This window comes from Podarcis bocagei, assembly GCF_964188305.1.
Source record: "Podarcis bocagei genome assembly, chromosome: 2".
Lineage (NCBI taxonomy): Eukaryota > Metazoa > Chordata > Lepidosauria > Squamata > Lacertidae > Podarcis > Podarcis bocagei.
Genome location: NC_138126.1, coordinates 2,674,872 through 2,688,787, shown reverse-complemented (window position 1 = coordinate 2,688,787; position 13,916 = coordinate 2,674,872). Strand labels below are relative to the sequence as shown.

The window sequence follows — 13,916 nt, the reverse complement described above, 5'->3', positions numbered from 1 at the left end:
CCCACCTGCTCTCTGCAGCAGCCTCCCGATGTGCTCATCAACAGCCTCAATATATTTCTCTAATTTGAGTTCTCTGCTTTTAGATCTTGACAATTATCTTAAGCCCATAGTTTTCACCTCAAACATGCGACCAGCGCTGCTTCACAAAAGCTGCAACCAGCTACTACACCTCCTCTTCAGCTGCGAAGAGGGAATGTTGACCCCAGCTAGTTCACACAGCTCCCCAGTTGGGCGGGGGTCAGTCAGTTCAGTTAACCCCCGAATCTCCAAGCTTTATCTTTCACTGTGTTCAACAGAGCTGGTGTCTACGGGCCAGTCTCAAAGCAGGGCTCACAGTCGTATCTCTCCTTACGCTCTTTCTCCAAGCACCGTTGGTCAGGTAAGCAGTTCACAATTCTGTCTTTAGACGTCTTCTCTCTCTGCTCTCAGTTCAGGCAACAGCGTTCTCTCCTCTCTAGCAGCCTTGACCCGGCAGCTGATAAGGAGGGAGGGAGTAGGCTGGGATGAGCTGGAGGCAGGCTGGGACAAGCTGAAGTTCACAGAGCCAACAGAGTTATAAAAAGCTCAGAGTCTTTAAAATGTTTTCCGTTTGTTAGAAGTTGTCATCCAGAGGGCAATTAAGATAAGGTTTTAAAAGAATAAAAAAGAATAAACATGAGCGCCAGAGAGCGTGACTTGCCTCGGCGCCATCTTCGAAGAGGAATCTACTGGAAGAATTTATTTTATTTTGATCATGGCAGACCAACACAGCTACCTACCTGTATCTGTTATTATTATTAGTTCTTTAAACATTACAAGCACTGTTAGTGTTGGGAGTCATTCTTCAAAGAAACAGTAAGGATGTTTGTACCTTTAAGAACTGTTTCTGTGAGCTTTGAGCAGATTGGTTACAGCTGGTCATGAGTATAAAAGAAGGAAAAGTTGCAGTTTGAACTTTGCCTGCAGGAAAAACCCCCACAAGCTTTGTTGTTGGTTGCTTTCTCATAAATCTTTATTTGATTTGGTTTTACACCGGTCTCGTGGTGTCAGTCTTCTGTCATCTGCCGCCAGAGGAAAAAACCCCTCTAACACTTATGGTTTCTCTCCTGTATGAAATCTTTGATGGGAGGTGAAACTAACCTTCCATCTGAATCTCTTTCCACATTCCAAGCACTGATAGGGTTTCTCCCCTGTATGAATTCTTTGATGGGAAGTAAGACTATCCCTCCGACTGAAGCTCTTTCTACATTCCAAGCATTGATAGGGTTTCTCCCCAGTATGAATTCTTTGATGGGAAGTGACTTTATCCCTATCACGAAAGCTCTTTCCACATTCCAAGCATTGATAGGGTTTCTGACCTGTATGAATTTTTTGATGGGTCAGGAGATGGACCCTTTGGGTGAAGCTCTTTCCACATTCCAAGCACTGATATGGTTTCTCCCCTGTATGAATTCTTCGATGAGCAGCAAGTTTTCCCGACTCACGAAAGCTCTTTCCACATTCCTGGCACTGATAGGGTTTCTCACCTGTATGAATCCTTTGATGGATGGTGAGTTCATGGCTGTGAACGAAGCTCTTTCCACATTGGAAGCATTTATATGGTTTCTGACCTGTATGAATTCTTTGATGGGAAGTGAGAGTTTTCTTATGAATGAAGCTCTTTCCACATTCATGGCACTGAAAAGGTTTCTCCCCTGTATGAATTCTTTGATGGGAAGTAAGACTAGCCCGCCAATTGAAGCTCTTTCCGCATTCCAAGCAGTGATAGGGTTTCTCCCCTGTATGAATTCTTCGATGGGAAGTGAGAATTTGGCGGTTACTGAAGCTCTTTCCGCATTCCAAGCACTGATAGGGTTTCTCCCCTGTATGAATTCTTTGATGGTAAGTGAGACCGTGCCTCCGTCTGAAGCTCTTTCCACATTCCAGGCACTGATAGGGTTTCTCCCCTGTATGATTTATTTGATGGGAAGTGAGACTGTTCCTCTGACTGAAGCTCTTTCCACATTCCAAGCACTGATAAGGCTTCTCCCCTGTATGAATTCTTTCGTGGGAAGTGAGATAACTCTTATCACTGAATCTCTTTCCACATTCCAAACACTGATAGGGTTTCTCCCCTGTATGAATTCTGTGATGGGAAGTGAGCTCTGAGCTCTGTCTGAATCTCTTTCCACATTCCAAGCACTTATAGGGTGTCTCCCCTGTATGAATCCTTTGATGGGTTGTCAGATTGCTCCTCTGACTGAAGCACTTTCCACACTGCAAACACTGATAGGGTTTCTCTCCTGTATGAATTCTTCGATGGGAAATGAGAGAATCCTTCCGACTGAATCTCTTCCTACATTCCAAGCACTGATGCAATTTCTCTCCACTGTGAGTTCTTTCGTGTGAAGTAAGGCTATGCCTCCGAATGAAGCTGTGTCCTTGATGGGAGGTGCACTGGGAGCTCTGACGGATGTTATCCCCACAGGCTGAATATTTATTTGACTTCTCCGCTGTGTGGATTCTGTTGTGATCCCCTTTGTTCTTCCCTTCCAATTCATCATCATCTGCAATGAAGAGAGAAGCTAATTAGAGCCTCAGGAAGATTATTCCCCAGATTATTGAACGATGTTAATGAATTAAAAAAAATCCTTCCAGTAGCACCTTAGAGACTAACTAAGTTTGTTATTGGTATGCGCTTTTGTGTGCATGCACACTTTTTCATATACACTGAAACAGAAGTCACCAGACCCTTATATATAGTGAGAGGGTGGGGAGGGGTATTACTCAGAAGGATGGTGGGAATGGGTGATTGGCTGATAGGTGTGGTAATTTGTTGATGACTATTAACGACTGCAATTGGTCTTCCAGGAAAAGCAAGGGGTGAGATGGCTAAAAATAGCTACATATACCATGAGTGTATCTGAAGAAGTGTGCATGCACACGAAAGCTCATACCAAGAACTAACTTAGTTGGTCTTTAAGGTGCTACTGGAAGGAATTTTTTTATTTTGACTATGGCAGACCAACACGGCTACCTATCTACTACATATACCATGTATAATGAGATAAGAATCCAATGTCTCTATTCAGACCAGGTCTCTCCATGGTTTTACGTTTGGTAAGAAGTTGCAATTCAGCAACTGCTCTTTCCAGTCTATTTCTGAAATTCTTTTGTAATAAGACAGCTACTTTGAGATCTTGTTTAGAATGTCCCGGGAGACTGAAGTGTTCTCCTACTGGTTTCTCTGTCTTGTGATTCCTGATATCAGATTTATGTCCATTTATCCTTTGGTGTGAGAGGCGCTGTAGCTTAAGCCACAGAGCCTAGGACTTGCTGATTAGAATGTCGGAGGTTCGAATCCCCACCACGGGGTTAGCTCCCATTGCTCGGTCCCTGCTCCTGCCAACCTAGCAGTATGAAAGCACAAAAAGTGCAAGTAGATAAATAGGTACCGCTCCGGCGGGAAGGTAATCGGCGTTTCCATGCGCTGCTTTGCTTCGCCAGAATCAGCTTCGTCATGCTGGCCACTTGACCCAGAAGCTGTACAGCGGCTCCCTTGGCCAATAAAGCAAGATGAGCGCCACAACCCCAGAGTCGGTCACAACTGGACCTAATGGTCAGGGGTCCCTCTACCTTTACCTCTTATCCTTTGGCATAGAGTTTGGCCTGTTTGTCCAGTCGTGACCCTAAAAAATCTGAAGATGACATTTAAAAAAGCCTGGGTAGTTCAAAGAAGCCTGGCCATTGCTTAAAAAAGCTTGACGAAATGAAGAATATTCACAGAGAAAACAGTTGATATCCCTCCATTCAGGATTCATGGTGAGGATGTTGGAATCCCAGATGATGATGATGATGATGATGATGATGATAATAATAATAATAATAATAATAATAATAATAATAATAATAATAATAATAATAATAATATTTGTATTCCGCCCTTCCCGGCCAAAGCCGGGCTCGGAGCAGCTAACAACAGGTAAAAAAAGCACAGTGTACATAAAATCACACAGTCAATTAAAATACATCTTAGAATTAATTCAGAATCGTATTAATAGCAACCACCAGGTTAGAATTCTAGGATGATTACAGAAGGAGAGAGGTGGTCAGACTGTGCCTTGGCCAAAGGCCTGGTGGAACAGCTCTGTCTTGCAGGCCCTGAGGAAAGATGTCAAGTCCCGCAGGGCCCTAATCTCTTGTGACAGTGTTCCACCAGATCGGGGCCAAGGCCGAAAAGGCCCTGGCTCTGGTTGAGGCCAGCCTAACCTCCCTGTGGCCTGGGACCTCGAAGATGTTTTTGCTTGAAGGCCGTAAGGTCCTCCATGGGGCAGACCAGGAGAGGCGGTCCCGTAGGTACGCGGTTCCTAGGCCGTATACGGCTTTAAAGGTTAAAACCAGCACCTTAAACCTGACACTTTACTTCACCAGGAGCCAGTGCAGCTGGTACAGAACTGGGTGAATGTGATCCTGCTGTGAGGACCCCATAAGGAGTCTGTCACGGGGCTGCCAGGGAATGCGCCAGAGCTGAGGGAGGGGGAAGAACAAGAGCCGTTAGAAAAGACAGGAGAGGGAGAGGAGGACAAGTAAGCGGAAGGAACTCAAGCGGCGAGGATGCTCCCGGATGCTGGAGACCATCAACACCACTCAACCAGTTCAGAGGGAGGAGAGAGTGAGAGTCAATGCCCACTCCTTCAGCACAGGACAGAAGGGGGTTAAAATGTAGGGAACAAAGGAGGCGCTTGGGGTTTCCCAAGCTCCTCTGCTGGAGGAGGAGCCAAAAGCTCCCACTGCCTGGATCTGCTACCGAGGATTCAAATGCATGAAGCTATGTCCTGTACCGTGTAAATATGTATGTAAATAAAGACTGCAAATATATCTCCGAGTGAGCAGAGGTATTTCTTGTGAAAGGCTTCCAGACCCACCACAGAGTCCTGCCTTAGCATTCTGCACCTGCTGGAGTTTCTGGGTCAGTCTCAAGGGCATCCCCACGTAGAGTGAGTTACAATAATCAAGCCTGGAGGTGACTGTCGCGTGGATCACAGTGGCCAGGTCAGGGCGAGAGAAGTAAGGAGCCAACTTTCATCTCCATCAAAAAAGCGAAGGTTCATCACATAGAGCAGGGTTCAGGAAGGTTTAACTTGCCTGGGTCGGCTCAGCCCTGCGAAGATGGTCTGGATCGCTCATGTGTCTGCGTCTGATTTCCGGCACCATGGAAGCGAGTCTCCGCTCTGGACTGGTTTAGTGCAGCAGCCGGGAACTCGCTGAGCGGGCGGCTTGGTTCGGGGGTGGCTTGTGACCCACTTAAATGACCCCCATGGGCTTCAGGTTGCTGACCCCTGACAGAGGTATGTATGGAATTTCAAAACTGATTTTATGATCCAGCAGGGAGTTTTACTGAGAGGGTCCATGATCCCACGATTCTCCTCCTTTACTTCCTTATGCAGAGCTCTTTGGACAGGATCCATGCCTTGTCTGTGAAACCTACGCGCCATCAGCAGTTGCCTCACTCTGATTGGTCTAAATTTAAATTTATACATAAATCACTCTCTTCAGTTTGAACCCCCTCCCGTGTTCATGAGGAGACCAACAGAAGAGGAAAAGTGACTATAACTCACACTAAATCTAAGTACAATGGCCACAAAAGCTCCTGACTAGGCGTTCAGCTATGCAATGTTGAATGCTCTCTATTCTTTCCTGTTTCCTCATTTTTTGTTCCAGTTTAAAACATTTCATGAACCCAGAACTCACACACTGACCGCTAATGATGAATCGTATGTTACAGATATTCCTGCAAATAGATTCTGCTAGTTTTGAGATATACAAATGACATGAGAAGACCCGGTCTACATCAGGGGTTGGCAAGCTTTACCTCACCTGGGCTGGCTCACTCTCACGGAGATCGCTCCGTGGGCAGGATCACGTGTGTACACACAGGACTCACCGAGCGGTCGGCTCAGGGGCAGCTGAAATGACCCCCGTGAGTTGCTTGTGGCCCATGAGCCATAGATTGCTGACCCCCGGTCTACATATTTCATCATTTAGTGGTCCTATGATCCTTGTTTTTAAAAGCAAATAAAAGTTATTCCAAAAAGAAAAGAAAAAGGCAACACACGGAGGATGCAGGATTAGGATTCAGTTCCAGAAATTTGTGTACAGAAGTCTGATCCATGGAAAATGTGTAAAAGGAAGTAACCTTAAACCTAAACAGCATACAGTTTATATAATCCGTATTCAAGTTAATAGAAAAAACAACTGTTTGTTCCACTGTTTGTTCCATTTCAGTGGAGGAATAAGAACCAAAATTTCTTGCTGAAAAGTTTGTTTGCAACCTGTTTTCCCAAAGAAAACCCACTGTCGCTCATGATTCATACTCCATTGGGGGAAAATCAAAATTAGAAACAGAACTGTTAGAACCTAAAACTAAGACTTTGTCAAGGATGTATAACTTGCTGCTGAAATGGAATACTCAGGATGAAACGGTCAAATCTGCTATGATTAAATGGGAACAAGATCTTGGACATAACATTATGTTTGCTGACTGGGAACAGTTGTGGACCACAGGTATGAAATTTACGGCATGTGATGCCCTAAGAAAGAATATTATGAAAATGATATACAGGTGGTACATGACACCAGTCAAGCTTGCAAAAATCTATCATTTGCCCGATAATAAATGTTGGAAATGTAAGGAAACTGAAGGTACATTCTTTCACCTTTGGTGGACGTGCCCAAGGGTTAAGGCTTTCTGGGAGATGATTTATAATGAAATGAAAAAGGTATTTAAATATACCTTCCTGAAGAAACCAGAGGCCTTTCTCCTGGGCATGGTCAGCCAATTGGTGCCAAAGAAGGACAGAACTTCCTTTATGTATGCCACAACAGCAGCAAAAATACTCATCACAAAGTACTGGAAGACACAAGATCTACCCACCTTGGAAGAATGGCAGATGAAGGTGATGAACTATATGGAACTGGCAGAAATGACTGGCAGAATCCGAGACCAGGGAGAAGAGTCGGTGGAAGAAGATTGGGAAAAGTTTAAAGACTATTTACGGAAATACTGTAAAATTAATGAATGTTAGAATGATGTTGGATTGAAACTAAGTGGTCTTTAGCTGTAATGCTATAAGGGAATATGAGAAAATGGGTATTAATAGGTAAAAAAAAAATATTATAATATTTAAAAATTGAAGATTAAGATGAATAAAAAGGGGAGGGATTTGCTGAAATAATAATTTGAACTAGAATACATAGAAGGAAGGCGTGAGGAGGTCCAGGGAAATAAGCAAATGAAAAATATGTTATGACAGAATTGTTGTTTTTTTTAACTATTTTTACTTTGCATTTTTCTTTTTTGTATTTTTGTCTTTTCTTTTTTACTTTGTATTTTTTCTTTTTTGTATTTTTGTCTTCTCTTTTTTTACTTTGTAATTTCTTGAAAATTTTAATAAATATCTTTTTTAAAAAAACCAATTGCGAGAGCAATCAAAAGTCGCGCCTCGGAAGTCGAAGAAGGGATTCTGTTCGACTTCTGAGGTTCAGCTGTATTCCTAGCTCAAAATGCCTGCAGATTACAAAGGTGCAGGCAGGAAGCAGGTGGAGGAACCCAATAAACTGCTCTCCTTCTCCATCTCCATCTGCCTGCCTGCCTCCTCCCACCCCCAAACTGAGCAAGCCCTGATACCTCTCCAGCTCCTTCCATCCAGGTCCCCAGCTCCACTCCCTTGGGACTCACCAGATCTCTCGGAGGTCCCTGGGAGGGAACGCTCAGAGGTTGTGGGGAGGGATGCAGGAGACAACCTGACCAGGTCAACCGTCCATCTTCCCCCTTCCATCCTCGCTAGCTTTGCAGGATCCGTCTCTTTCATCCTTCCTGAGGAGTCAAGGAGCCAAAACAAGCTGGAGGGTCCTGGGAGAGAGGAAGAAGGAAAGGGAGCCTCAGAGGCCCTGCAGGGATTCTCTTGCCCTAGATATTCCCCTGCCCCTGGAGAAGCACAAATGGGGCAGCCCCTTCCCAAGAGAAGCCCCATTTCTAAACATCTCCAGTCATTCCAATTTCCTCTGTTTGCTCCTCACTCCACTTCGTAAGGCTGGCACGGTCTGCATAGTAGTGACCTGAGAATAGATCGCTTTGAACTCAGTGGGGATAATTGACAGAACTTGGTACCAAAACCAGTCCCCCGTCCTGTCCCCAAGCCTGAAACCTGCAACCCCAGAGCATGGGCAGAAAAGAGCAGAGTAGATATTACATGTAGCTGCCCCCATGCCATTCTAGGTGCTTTCTATGGAGAGCCCTGTTCACAATCTTTGAGCTCTCTCATCGCAAGCCAAACAGATGTTGTGGCCGTATCCGCCTCTGTCAAGAGTTGCATAGGGACCAAATCTATACGTGGAAGCAGAGGAGCCGGTGATGCCACATTTTTGAAATATCTTGAGACTAATACACCCCTCCTCCTTAGATATCGTCTGTGCTTATACACCATCTTCACAAGTCTCCAGTCCCAAAATGTGGCCCCCACCCTGGCATGGAAGCCATCAAAATATAGATCTTCCACATGTCCTAAATCTCTTCTGTTCTTAAGACACCAGGCATGTAGACCCTTTAAAAAAACTCCTGAGGTGAGCTTTGCACTCCTCTTCTGACAAGATTCCCAAAGGCGTAGGGTAGCTTGACAGAACTAGTCTATTTTGAGATAACACCAATTTCCATTTCTTGTTTATCAAAACCCACAGACCCTCCGCTAGATGTTCTCCCAGAAGGTTTTACAAGTACCTATCAGGATAGTAAGGATTTTATCACAGTCGGGGGAGGGGGAAGGATTTTATGTGTTCCATGTCCTCTGTTAGTAGCACAAGGCACCCAGTTATTGATAATCGCTCCTCATTTGTCCCAGAATGTTGGGAGAAGGAGTCTTTTATCCTTGCTTTAGCATTTCCTGAGAATACATCTAAAATCTACTTTGACATTAGTTCGCCTGTTTAGCCTGAATAGGGGAGAGAGATGTGTTGTTGCATATGGGACAGAGGAAGTGGTCCGGTTGTGACGCTGCAGATGCAGACGGGCTTTTCTTCTCCCTGTGCTCCCCCCATGTGCAAATGTTCCCATCGGGCTGCAGCCTCTGTTCACAAATGTGACTCCTCAGTCTGAAGGGGGTTTCTTTGCACGCCCAGTTTTCCTTTACCCAAAGCCCCCTCCCCAAAAAGGAAGGCAGCATCTGGATCCCAAGGAAGAACAGAGCTGCAGACCTCCTGCGAACTCACCCCCTCCCTGGCTTGGCAGAGAGGACAAGGGAGGACCAGTGTGGTGTGGAAGCTTTTGCAAAGGAGAGAGAAGAAAGCCACCTCCTCTCCGCTTGCAGGAAGGGATGTGGGAGGGAGGGAATTTAGCCATGGAGGACCTCGACCCCCCCTTCACTTCCTGTCCTCTCTAGGAATCCAGCTTTGCTCCTTTTAACCCTTGCAAAGCCGAGGGCACCCCTCCCTCCCCCTACCTGCTGTTTTCCTGCTTCTGCGCCTGCGCTCACGGAACTGCCCCCCTCCCCCCCCTGTGCCAAAGACGGGGATGGCAATGAGGGGGGGGGGTTACCTTGGCTCTCCCCCTCCTCCAACATAGAGGCTCCTGAATCCCAAGGAAAGGCTGGGAGGGAGAAGAGGCTAAGAAATGGCTCCATCAAGACACCCCTCAAAAAAACAAAACACCCTCCCGATCAGCGAGTGGGGGGGGGAAGAATGGAGGGGGAGGGGCTTCCCAGCCAGGAGATCCCTCCCCCTCCGGAAATAATCTCCCCCCCCCCCCGCCAAGCGGACTCTCCTGCTTCTGCAGCCCAGGAAGAGAGACAGAGGAGGAAGTGTCCCACGCGAGGAATGAAACAGACACGCCATCCTGGGGGGGGGGAGGTGTGGAAGCCCCCCCCCCGTAGAAGCACCACAGGCAGGAAAGGCGAAGCCCACTATTGGGGAGGGAGGGAGGGAGAGGGGCACATGCTGCTCAGGGGGCAGCCCCCCCCACTCTGGGACTCTTCCCCCCCTCCCAACTCCATCCCTTCCCTGCCTTTCCTGTCAGAAAACCAGTTTATACTGGGCTCTCAGAACCATTTGACCCCATTTCTCACCCCAGAGCAGGACCAATCAGAAGCCTCTCCCTTTGAGAGCTGGCCAATCCCCTTTCAGATTCCCCTGGGCCTCGTCCTCTCCTTTGCCAGGTTTCCTGAGGGAGTTTCCCCCCTGAGTTTCCCTCTTGGCTGCTCCCCCTCCCAGCTTCTCCTTCATTTCTCCTTCTCTTAATGCCCCCCCCCAATGTCTGGGGAAGGGAAGAGTTTGGGGGCAGCTGCATCCCCCCCCCATGGCCAGGCAGGAACCCACGGAGGCGGCAGGGCCAGGAGGTGGCGTTTCCCGCTCTTTTCCGAAAAAGGCGGGAACGCCATTTTGTTTCATCTGGAGGCCCCAGCCGCTCCCAGAGACGTCATGGCTCCCCTGTGGACCTCGGGGGTCCCACGCTCTCGGGGGTCTCTTCTCCCAGCGAAGGAGGGGAGCAGCTTCGGGGGCCAGCGCTCACGGGGCGTCCTCAGCCGCCTTCCTGCCATGATGGCTTTGCCTCCGCAGAGCAGCCTTGCTCCTCGCCAGACCCCTTCTGGCTCCTCAGGATCCCAGGAGCCCTTTCTGGGCGGACCTCGATTATTCTTCCCCCTCCGGCGGTAGTTCAACAGGAGAAGTCGCTTCCACTCCAGATCCCTGCAGGTCTCAGGGGGCGACTGGAACCCAGTGGGGAGACTGAGGGGAACTGGCTGAACTGGGATCCTCCCAGTCCAGCCCAGAGAATAAAGAGAGGGAGCTCTCAGAAGAGGAAGACATTGCGGAGAAGAACCAGACTTGGCTGCTCTCTGCTGAGGGTCTCCTGCCTTTCTTCCAGGCTTCCTGGGGGCTGCCATGGCCAGAGGAAGAGGCAGGCCCCCCACCCTGAATCCCCTGGGGGCAGCCAGATCTCTTCCTCTTGCCATGGCCAGGCCTGCCTCAGTTTCCTTCCCCAAGGCCTTGGAGGAAACTTGGGGTGCGGAATGACAACCCCAAAAGGAGCTTAGGTTCCTGGCCAATGGGGAAAGGAACATTATATTGCATCTTTCCAGAGGAGTCCAGGCACTGCCTCCAAGGTCCAGGGACTGATCCGCCCTGGCTTCCTCCTCCTTGGAGGTCCCTCCTGGAGAAGGGGTCCCAGGTCACTATGGGAGGAACGGGGAGAAGCGTCCCTGAGGCCTGCGTTCGAGGCCAATGCTTTTGCCTTTTACGCCCCGGCCACCTTCCCTCTGGTGTTTATGTGAGCTCTAGAGATGGGATCACATACAGATCCTCCCCTTTAGGGATTCCTGCTCCTTCCTTGCCCAGGGAAGCAGCCTCTCTGGCATGTAGGGGAGAGGGGGCACATTGATGTAAGGGGCACATTGATACACCAACAATATTTCAGTTTTGAGAAACGTGTCTATACATCTGTGAATACAACAGTTGTGACCACGCCGCCCACCAGTTAGCTGCTGGCATTTGACAAGAGTAGGTGTGTTTATAGTGCAGCCAAATGAAAAATTATGACAAATGTAAAAGTGCTACAACGCTGTTTTAAATCCTTAAAATTTAAAAAGACCAAATGTAAGTGTGACATGGCAGCTAAAAATGCGGCAGCTATGTGACGCGGCAGCTAAAAAAGCCAATGCAATTCTGGGCTGCATCAATAGGAGTATAGCATCTAGATCAAGGGAAGTAATAGTGCCACTGTATTCTATCACCGATGGAAGCGAAAGCTCTGAAAAGGCTCAATATGGAGGCCAAATGGCTGAAATATTGGGAAATTTTGGAACAAGAAGGAGACAAATTGAAATTGCAGAGTTTCGAGAAATTAAAAAACAAAGTGAGAGATTGGCTTCATTATTATCAGATAATGGAGGCATATAATTTGGATAAGAAAATTGGCTTCCAGGTGGAAAAATCAAAATTAGAAACAGAACTTTTAGAACCCAAAACTAAGAATTTGTCAAGAATGTATAACTTGCTGTTGAAATGGAATACTCAGGATGAAACGGTGAAATCTGCTATGATTAAATGGGCACAAGATGTTGGACATAACATAATGATGGCTGACTGGGAACAGTTATGGACCACAGGTATGAAGTTTACGGCATGTAATGCCGTAAGAGAGAATATTATGAAAATGATATACAGGTGGTACATGACCCCAGTCAAGCTTGCAAAGATCTATCATTTGCCCGATAATAAATGCTGGAAATGTAAAGAAACTGAAGGTACATTCTTTCACCTTTGGTGGACGTGCCCAAGGATTAAGGCTTTCTGGGAAATGATATATAATGAACTGAAAAGGGTATTCAAATATACTTTCTTGAAGAAACCAGAGGCCTTTCTTCTGGGCATTGTCGGCCAATTGGTGCCAAAGGACAGAATTTTTTTTATGTATGCTACAACAGCAGCAAGAATACTCATTGCAAAGTATTGGAAGACACAAGATCTGCCCACTTCGGAAGAATGACAGATGAAGGTGATGGACTACATGGAATTGGCAGAAATGACTGGCAGAATCCGAGACCAGGGAGAAGAGTCGGTGGAAGAAGAATGGAAGAAATTTAAAGACTATCTACAGAAATATTGTAAAATTAATGTTAGTATGATGTTGGATAGAAATCAAGTGGTTTCCAGCTGTTATGCTTTAAGAGAATATGAAAAAAGGGTTATAAATGGGTAAAAATCTAATGGTAAGGATTTGCTGAACCATAGAGGAGAGAGCACATAGAGGAGAGAGAAAGGTTGTTTTCTGCTGCTCCAGAGAAGCAGACACGGAGCAATGGATCCAAACTACAAGAAAGAAAATTCCACCTAAACATTAGGAAGAACTTCCTGACAGTAAGAGCTGTTTGACAGTGGAATTTGCTGCCAAGGAGTGTGGTGGAGTCTCCTTCTTTGGAGGTCTTTAAGCAGAGGCTTGACAACCATATGTCAGGAGTGCTCTGATGGTGTTTCCTGCTTGGCAGGGGGTTGGACTCGATGGCCCTTGTGGTCTCTTCCAACTCTAGGATTCTATGATTCTAAGTTATTCCACTCAGTAATCAGGATTACACGTGATTTTTAAATAAATTCAGTGGTTTTATTAATAAATGTTAATTTTTTGAAAATGTCTGTTTCGGGCACTTTGATACACTAAGACATGGGGCACATTGATACGTATAGAAGTGACCTGCTAATGTACAATTTTTGATGTTCCCAATCCTGAAAATATAAATGTTGGAGATTTCCTACTCATTAAATTTGGAAAGAAAAATGTTGTTTACTACAAGAGCCACTGTGGTGTACTGGTTAAGAGCGATAGACTCGTAATCTGGGGAACCGGGTTCGTGTCTCCGCTCTTCCACATGCAGCAGCTTGGTGACCTTGGGCTAGTCAAACTTCTCTGAAATCTCTCAGCCTCACTCACCTCACAGAGTGTTGTGGGGGAGGAAGGGAAGGGAGAATGTTAGTCGCTTTGAGACTCCTTCGGGTAATGATAAAGCGGGATATCAAATCCAAACTCTTCTTCTACGTGGCCAAAATAATTTTAAATATAATATGGCCGATTTTCAAGTGTCATATCTCAGGGAAAAACCAGGATCTTGTATGTTGTTTTGCAGTTGCCAAAACCAAATTTATCAAAGGGCTCATCTTCCTGGTAATTAGAGTTGTTTGACAGTGGACTGGTCTCCCTCTGGAGTTTGTGGTCTCTCCTTCACTGGCGATTTTTGAGAAGAGGGTGGATGGCCATCTCTCATGGATGCTTGAAATGAGATTCCTGTGTTGCAGAGGGATGACCCCAGGGTACTTGCAACTCTTGTAGGGACGCGGGTGGCCCTGTGGTCTAAACCACTGAGCCTCTTGGGCTTGCTGATCGGAAGGTCGGCGGTTCAAATCCCCACGATGGGGTGAGC

General features: G+C 46.6%; 1 protein-coding gene across 1 annotated transcript in view; it reads right to left on the bottom strand.

Annotated features, from left to right (window-relative positions):
* The window catches only part of LOC308580517 (uncharacterized protein), a 49,523-nt gene extending 41,493 nt beyond the window's left edge, over positions 1–8,030 (bottom strand). Inside the window, exon 1 of the mRNA XM_081182251.1 lies at positions 7,697–8,030. Within this exon, the coding sequence (XP_081038377.1) occupies positions 7,697–7,991 (295 nt within the window). The 5' untranslated portion in view covers positions 7,992–8,030. The remainder of the gene's footprint in view (positions 1–7,696) is intronic.
* Positions 8,031–13,916: the final 5,886 nt, after the last annotated feature.